Here is an 8,910-nt window from a genome sequence, read left to right as displayed (position 1 = left end):
TTTCTTGGGTGGGGTTTTCATCCAAAGTCTGATCTGAACCATCTAATTTGTATTAAAATTCGAATAAATATTTAGATTCAGGGAACCATTTAAATTTATTAGGTTTTAAAAATGTTTGCACGAATCTTAATACAAATCAGACGTTTAATCTTGACTTTGGATGAGACTTTGTCCAAAGCCCTTTGGAAAAACCCAATCCCTATTTTCTTCTGGTCAAGTAGAGGAGAGAAAAGGGACCCATGCTCGTCGGGATCCGGATCTCTCAGGTACCTTACTCACGAAAATTGAAACGAACGGTCCAGATTAATCTGATCTGGGTCAAATTCAATCCGATGCCTATGGCAAATGTAAGGATTTCGTTTTGAAATTCGTGCCAGGTTATAACAACCGTTCGATCGTGAGGTAAGGATATTCAGATCGCCAGCCAAGATAGACTGCTCAGGTTGACTCGGTTGCCATCTTTTCATTGTCAAAAGTTTCAATCTTTAAAAGTTTATTTTTATATCATATCATATTTAACATTCATTAAAAAGTAATATTTTCATCTATTTTTATCCTATTTTTAGAGATAATAAAGTTACTCAGTCCGAGTACAACTTCTTTCATACGAAAAATATTACTTTTTGTCACTAAATTTTTATTTTCATCTATAATAAACTTATTTTTTAACATTGCTTTAATAGTAATTATTTAAAAATAAAGATAACTATTCATAGCATAAGAGTATAAATTAATTAAAATAAGAGTGGGGTTATGATACTTTGCAAAGTGGACATGATCCGTACTATGAATTCATATTTTCGTTTTCAAACAATCATCTGTTAAACATGATTTACATATAAAAATATACTTAACATCAAATTTTATATATTTTAGAATTCTTTTATGATTTGTAAAATAAGAAATAAAATCACCTAATCTAAAACTACGAACCATTCAAAAATAATGATCTTCTACAAATCTTAAGGAAATAGTACAAAAGTTCTAAAAAAAAAAGTAAAGATCATGATTTTCTACCTATCTTCAACTACATTTTCACATGAATACTTCTGATTGAAATTTTTAAACTTTGAAAATAGAGATATGAGTTAATCCGCGTTTTGCAAATTACCATAGCCTCACTCTTAAAATAATATTTGATATATTTTTATAAAAATATAGTATTATGACATGAAACGTGAATGCAAAACTAATATATTATAATAAAAAAAATGAGGATCAAATAGTAAATAAAGAGCATTTAAAAAACTAAATGATAAATTATTTTAAGAATCAAAATTATATTCTTAATTTTTTTATAACTAAAGTAAGCAATGAGTGATTGTTTAAAGTTAGTAACTAATGGCTGACTAACGATTGCATTAATAAGAAAATATTTACAAAACTATAAGACCTGATTTTTTTTTTAAGAACCAGTAACTTATTCTTAATTATGTAATAACATTAACATATAAGGATGTCCTACTTACAAGTATATATTAAGCAAAAATTATGTTTATGGATCTGATTTGTAAACTAGAGGTCTCAACTCTCAAGTTCGATTTACACAGGAGGCAATTTTTGTTTCTCTTATTTCTCACGGTGGGCCAGACCGGGCAGGCTCAGATATAGAGACAATAATGTCCATCGGATTGGGTGGGCCCTAGGCCGGATGCCCGAAATTAAAATTTAGATCTATTTCGTTCGACCAGATATGTCAAAATATGATGTTTTCACAAACAAAAGCAAGCATATATAATCCGCATAAACATAAGATGAGATGACAACCGACATTTTAATCAGAGTTCTAAATAACGATTATAGCTGTTAGGTCCAAAAAAACTATAGTTGTACTATACCACAATTATAGCTAGCTATTTAAAATTATTTAAAAAAAAACAGTTAATAGCGTTATAACTTTTGAGTTCTGAAAAAACTATAATAACTACGTAGCTACAACTAGCTATTTAGAACTTTGATTTTAACAAATTCTGCACCGATTCTCATGTATCGAACCACATTGAAGTTCTCACCCGGTACACTAGTTCTTACATAGTAATATCAATGAAAAAAGAGTAAGGCTAAGGTGCTATGGGTTGCATAGCGATCTACGGTGCTACGGCTCAATATTCGAGTTTTCAAAATCCAAACGGTCGATTCGAACCGTTCATCTTGTTTTCCATATTAATATGTGTTTGGAGACCAAATTTTACATTTTTTTGGAACTTTTTACTATTATTTTAGATAGGTAGAAAATCAGATATCTGAATGGTGCAGAATTTTTTAGATCAACTAATTTTCTACCTATCTTAAAAAATAGTAAAAAATTTCCAAAAAATGAATCCTCTCAAATAAAAAAAAAGAAAGAAACACGAATGCCATTTCAGCTTATATAACATCAACTCTAAAACCTATCAAATCGACTTCAAACGATGAATCCAAACTGTTTAAATCCCAATCTATTTCATTAGTTATGTGTTTACATGAAAAATTTATAACTTTTCGAATTTATTTAATATCAAGTCAAGCGGTCAAATGTGTGAGTTTTTAAGTTAATTTTAATGCATTAATTTTTTAATATTTTTACCGCTTGATTTGATACTAAAATAACTCAAAAATATAAAAAATTTGTATGTAAACGTATCACTCATAGAGTAAATTAGTTTGAAAGATTTAAATTATTCATTTGAAATCTATTTAATTAATTTTAAAGTTAGTGTCACGTGACACCGATGTCCTACTAGCCGGACAGCCCGGACTCTATACAAGCTTCTATTAATATCAGAAGACTTAACCATAACCAAAGGTCCATTATAAGCTTTTATTGATATGAGAAAACCTAACCGTAACCGAAGGCCCATTATACATGAGCCCATTCAGTAGCCCGTCATCCTTGGTCAATCACGCAAGCGTCTCTTTAGGCAGGAGGATAAACCACCAAAACAGTTAACATAGCAAAATCACAAAAGTCAAAGTCTCCATTAACAAAAGAAATCCAATCAGTTGAAGAAACCAACCACAAATCCCATTTCCCAGTCGTCTGTCTCCTCCTTCACCCGTCGTTTCTCCTCGCATTAACGCCCAAATTTCTCCTCCGATCATTAATCAGATCCACAATTGAAGGATCGGTAGAGAAAATCAAATCCGGAGAGTCAGCAGTTACGAACAAACTAAATGGAAGAATCGGCGTAAGTCGGACGAACAATAGGTGAGTCTCTTTTGATTCAAAAGCGTTCTTTGACCCAAAACGCGTCCAGTCGGTTTGATTTTTTTTGGAAAATTGGCAGTGACTATTGCTTGCTAGTTGCTAATGCTACGGTAAAAAGGTCCTAATTTTAAGTACGGTACTTAAACAAACAATACAATAGACCCCCTCTCTCAGCCTCTGCTCTTTATTCTCCAATTTTGTTTTCAAAATATACAAATTCAGACTGATACAAAAGGAAAAATTTCATATCTACCCTTGTTTAGTGCTGATTTAGTGGTTCAATCAGAAATTACAAGTCAAGAGTATTGAAAAGTACAAGTCAAAGCATTATTTTTTATCGAATACCCAATTAATTAATGGCTTTAAATCTGATTAGTTATTTAAACCCGATTCGATATTTTTTTGCCCCCCCCCCAACCACGAAAATCCTGGATCCGCCCACCTAGGGTCTATCTTGTGCTTTTCACTTGTACATTCAATACCTCTTATTTCTTGTAGGGATGTGTTAGGATTCTTAAGTTTTAGTTTTTAATTTTGTAGAAAAGATTTGTTTTTACTCTTTTGGTTAGTGAAAACAATGCAAATATCAATTAGACATAATATATTTTATTTTTTCAATAAAATCATGAAATAGATATTGTAGTAAAAACATTACCTAATTATGGGAACAAAAACATATATTGTCGATATTTACTTATTAAATCTTGATTTGCAGGAGTTTGTTTTACACAAAGTTTGTACTATGCGGTTGACGGCTTTTGTAAAACAGGATGCAAAAGGATGCATGTTGTTTATGCGGCAATAGCTTGGATATTTAATTTGTGAAACTTCTCATGTTAGACTCTAGCTCGACACACTCTCCCACTATAGTATACCGGCCTATACGGCCTTCTGATCTTGATGTGCTAGAACAGATCCATATTGCATTATTTCCTGTAAGGTATGTTTAGTCTTAGTATGTTTATTGATGTAGATATAAAGTGTTGTAAGCCAAATTAAGCAGTATCCTAACCCTCAGTAAGTATAAACTCAATTTTAATTTGTTTATGCTCCAATTAAAATCTTACTTGTGCACATATGCCTCTATCAACACATGATTTTCCTCCAACTGCCCCAACATAGTTGTACAAATAGTTTGTACCAAAATTTGTGAGTTCAGCATAACACCTGAAATAGCAGTAACTAACCCTCAATAAATATGACCTCAATTTTAATTTATTTTTGCTCCGATTAAAATCTTGTGCACATATGCCTCAATCAACACATGATTTAGCTCCAACGACCCATTATAATTGTATAATTAGATTTGTACCAGGATTTGTGATTTCAACAGAAAACCTTAGACAGGGTACATGTAGTAACCTACAGCATTTTGTTATGTGTTGAGTTTGACCTGCTTTGTACCAAGATACGTGACAAAAGTGCCAGTTATACATACAGAAACCATTAAAGAAACATTGGCCTTTGTTGGAAAAGGGCAAAAATCACAAATTGCATATATATGATGATAAATTTTAATTGTTTTAGTGTTTTCCGTTTTTTTGGTTCTGTGGATATTGAAGATATGAGAGGGAGTTTTTCCTAGATGTGGTGCATGGCCGGGGTATAGTATCCTGGGGTGCTATTGACATAAACAGACCCGATGGCAGAAATGATGAGCTCATAGGTTTTGTCACCACCCGTATCATCCCTGGAAAAGATAGTGAGGTACTATTCTGATATGATACCTGTTATTAAATGTGTCACATTGAATTGTTAAGAATTTTGACGACAGTTGCAATTTTTGTTGGGATATCAAAATTGGAGATCTTTTTCCTTTGAATGTTGGTGTAAGGTTCTCAACATAAGAATTTAAATAATAGAACGATCTCTAAGCAAATTTTATATGCCCCTAAAAATAAGGGGTAATGTGACATAAGAAATTGTAAAAATTATTAAAAATAGTTCTTATAGTAACACCCAGTTTGTGTTTTGGTCCTTAAAAAGTTTTCAAGTCCTGTGAGTTGACAGACATTCAAATTTGTACAATTTTTTTTTCCTAACTAACAACTTTACTCAAAAACACAAAAATATTCCCTACTCTGAGCTGTCAGTTGTCGTAGAATGGCAATTTTGGTGGGATAGTAATTCAGTCAAAGATTGACTGAAATTAGGACCAGCATTGACTAGGATTTCTATGGACTTGTTCTTTTGTAAGTAATAAGAGTGAGATGGTAGATTGGAAAATTTACAGGAAAAATTGCCAACTTTTACTTTGGTGATCTATACAGGGGTTGGTAATTATGAGGCCATTTGTTTTATTGAGAAACTGGAAATTTATTTGGTGGCACTTATAATCTTTTGTTTATCACAGATTGAAGATTTGTTCAGATATAATGCATCGAGGAATGATCTCTGTCTTGTTTATATTCTAACTCTTGGTGTAGTCGATGATTATAGATGTCTCGGAGTAGGTTAGTACTCCTTACTTGTCACTTTTACTTGGTACTGATCCCATCAGTTCTTTACTAGTATAAATCAAGGACGACTGAGTATGCAACTTAATCATATTGAACTCATGCCTAGTTGTTGCTTTTCTATTTATACTTTATTTGTTTATGCTGTGTTAGATTAGCTAATGAACGAGTTGAGCTTGATATAAAGACCCAAGTACTAAATCCAGGACTTAAAAATATCATGTATATCCCTGCAAAATGAGAAATATTACATTTGCACCTGTAAGGACATACTTTATCATATGCCTTTATGCCTATGAGCATCACACATGCTTTTCTCTTTCGTTTTGTTCCAAAAGATGGCTTCAGACCCACCTTCTCAATTCTTTTTCCATCATGGGGATGAAAACAGGGTAGCTTGGAAAAAAATTGAAATATTTTCAGAAAAAGGTATTGAAAATGCATGTTAAATTTCTTTAGGATATCCACGAGCTTTCTCATTCTTATAGGGTTGCATAATATTCCTAAGATCTGGAGGGAGATGCTCAGATTTATCAAATTTTGTTTTATTGCACTTGTATTAATCTTCTCATCTTTGTGTTATTCCTTTCCAGCTTCTTCTCTTGTACAAGAGGTGATAAAGTATGCCGCCAGCATAGCAAGTTGCAGGGGTGTATACTTACATGTTATTTCATACAACCAGCCTGCCATCAATTTCTATAAGAAGATGCTCTTTAGGCTTGTTAGAAAGCTGTCTCATTTTTACTACATCAGAGGTTGTCACTATGACTCATACTTGTTTGTATACTATGTCAATGGAGGCCGATCTCCCTGCTCACCTTTGTAAGTATCTCTCTTCTTATAATGTAAAAAAGGTATATTGGAATTCTGGAAATTTGGATAATTCAAATTTTCATCTGTACAACTTTAATGTTAAAATTTGTTGGATAAAAATATAGTTCTTTGCATCTGTACAACTTCGATGTTAATTCTGATGTATTCATAAATTATAAGAATTGCTAAACACGTATTCATAATAGGCTAATGTGCTTTTTTGTGTATTTCATAATAACAATGTTTAGAATTGCCTGCTGTTGAATTCAGGGAAGTTTTGAGTTTTGCTGACGATAATGACCACTTATGAAAGCGTTAAAAACCCTGTAAATATTATTTTGGGATTCAAAATAGGATAAATGAATTCACATTTTTTTTTTGTCTTTGACAGTATATCTGGACTTCTTTTTCATAGAATAGAACTATTTTTAAAATGCAGGGAAATAGTGACTGCCTTTATCATGTACTTCAGGGGCTTTTTACGGATGCTCGTGTCAAAATTGCAGCGTACTGAATCAAACAAGAATCTACCCAGATGGTACCGGTGCAAGGAGACGAACTCCCTTTTGGTGAATCAGAACAAAAGAATAATCAGTGCTGATGACTCTTGTCAGCATGTTTAAAGAGGAGAAAAAGAAAATACTGTGTTATAGGGCAAGACATATGAAGATAAGGCAGGTTCTGTACATGATTCATTTGTTTTTTTTTATATGGGTAAATAGTGGTACAATTGTATAATTTTGTCATTTTTATCAATGTTGTCTTTATTTTTCAAGTTAAAGATACAACTGACATCCTACTATGTTTCTTGCACTGAAAACATTTTATGTGTGAAGATATGGAGGCCGTTAGAGATGTGGCTTTTTTTTTGGATGGTCCTGTTTCATAGGAAGTTCTCTTTTCAAAACAATATTTTGAGCAGGATCGCAGGTTCTGGGAATGAATAGTATTGTTCGATTTTTGTGGGTACTATGCACTGCACACTATTAATTGGCAATTTGGCATGCACCATGCTTGAGCTCAGTGCTAATCAATTTCGTTACAGTTTCTGTTATGCTGCAACTGAGTTGGTGCTGGTAACACTGTTCACCATTGTGCTTGTGTGTCTGTCTAGTGAAGGAAATTAGTCCTGCTGCTACTGGTTTCATCATGACACGTCAACAAGCCTCCTTTGATACAGATTGTCATGGTCTGTTGTACTTGGTGATTAAAGAATCAGTACCTCGCAGTTTAAAAATCAAGTTGTAGCAGGTTCAAAAGAAATCCAACAGCCAACAAGCCTCCTCTGAGGCTCAGTCACAGATCGCCATTTCTCTCAAAGGCTCGTGATCTGTGCATCCCTGTGCGGTTTTTTTTTTTTTTTTTTTTTTTAACTTGAATGGTAGTACTGAATGCATCATTTGTTATAATGAACATGAAATTGAATGTTTTATTACTTCTACACCATAAAACAGAGAAAGATAAATGCTTCATTACTAGTACAAAGCAAGTTAAAATTTAAGTGTAACAATGTTAGATGTCAAGTTGTGTAATTGACTTGACAAAAGGTGGTTGATAGGAGATAATATTAACGGGAAAAAAAAAATATCTGATTTTAGAACCATTTCAGTTACTAACACCAGAACATTGATCAATATTGATTATAACTTGAGCTTGCTTTGTTTATAGAAATCTTCAATACTCACACTATCGATTGAAAAGTATAACATATACTGCAAAGATCACAGTAACTTCGTGGAAAATGGCCATTTTTGGAAAAAGGCAAAAGTAAATAAATATTACTATTAAATTACTATTTTATTTTGTAAACAGAAAACACAAAATGGTATAACAAGTGATAGTTGGTCACTTCAACTCTTCCATTTGGTTCTTTTGCTCTTTCAAGTACTTGGTTGTGGCATCTGCGATCAGGGCAGATCCAGGATATCTGAGAGGGCACTAATTGGATTCAAATAGTTAATCGGGTTCAAACCCATTAACTTATTAGGTATACAATTACAACTCAATTCCTATAACTATATTTATTATAAAATTTGTTATAATTATAAAATCAATTAATACAATATTGAAATATTTTTCCTAAGTTAATTAAAAATTTGTTTGACACAATTCAGAATGAGATTGTTCTTAACCAATTAGCAAATCGAAGTCAACACTTAGATAAAAATTTAACCAAAATATAAGTATTGAATAATAAAATGCACAAAAAGTTTGGCCGACCCATTTTCTTAGAATTGTAATAATAGGCCCCACAGTCAGACCTTTCTTATTCTCTTATTTTTTTTTTCATTCTATTTATGAAATAGAGTATTGCAAATTCGAAAAAAAAATGAAATATGCAGAATCGACCACAACTTAGAAGGAATATGTTTATGAATCATACTAACTCGAACCAGAGGTAGACACTACATCGGACCAGAAGTAGACATATTGAACAATTAGTACTAAATCGAC

General features: G+C 32.4%; 1 protein-coding gene across 2 annotated transcripts; it reads left to right on the top strand.

The window, feature by feature from the left end:
* The first annotated feature begins 2,909 nt into the window (after positions 1-2,909).
* Positions 2,910-7,363, top strand: LOC144558255 (Acyl-CoA N-acyltransferases (NAT) superfamily protein). Of its 2 annotated transcripts, none has more exons than XM_078307062.1 (6): positions 2,910-3,187; positions 3,903-4,127; positions 4,750-4,894; positions 5,541-5,640; positions 6,237-6,465; positions 6,929-7,363. In XM_078307062.1, exons 2-6 carry the CDS (start codon positions 4,021-4,023, stop codon positions 7,077-7,079), a joined length of 732 nt encoding a protein of 243 aa, XP_078163188.1. In that variant the 5' UTR covers positions 2,910-3,187; positions 3,903-4,020; the 3' UTR covers positions 7,080-7,363. The 2 variants fall into 2 exon arrangements, with proteins under 2 accessions (XP_078163188.1, XP_078163187.1); XM_078307061.1 differs by having other exon boundaries at positions 2,914-3,187; positions 6,896-7,363.
* The last annotated feature ends 1,547 nt before the right edge of the window (positions 7,364-8,910 follow it).

This window comes from Carex rostrata, chromosome 8 (assembly GCF_964058835.1).
Source record: "Carex rostrata chromosome 8, lpCarRost1.2, whole genome shotgun sequence".
Lineage (NCBI taxonomy): Eukaryota > Viridiplantae > Streptophyta > Magnoliopsida > Poales > Cyperaceae > Carex > Carex rostrata.
Note: the sequence above shows the minus strand (reverse complement) of the source record. Positions and strands in the feature narration are given on the sequence as shown.

Excerpts from the sequence above, each read along its gene's own strand:
- LOC144558255 (XM_078307061.1), top strand. The coding sequence starts at position 4,021 with ATGTTAGACTCTAGCTCGACACACTCTCCCACTATAGTATACCGGCCT. Across the intron at positions 4,895-5,540 it reads TCCCTGGAAAAGATAGTGAG|ATTGAAGATTTGTTCAGATA; the intron begins GTACTATTCTGA and ends TGTTTATCACAG. Across the intron at positions 6,466-6,895 it reads CGATCTCCCTGCTCACCTTT|GGAAATAGTGACTGCCTTTA; the intron begins GTAAGTATCTCT and ends TTTAAAATGCAG.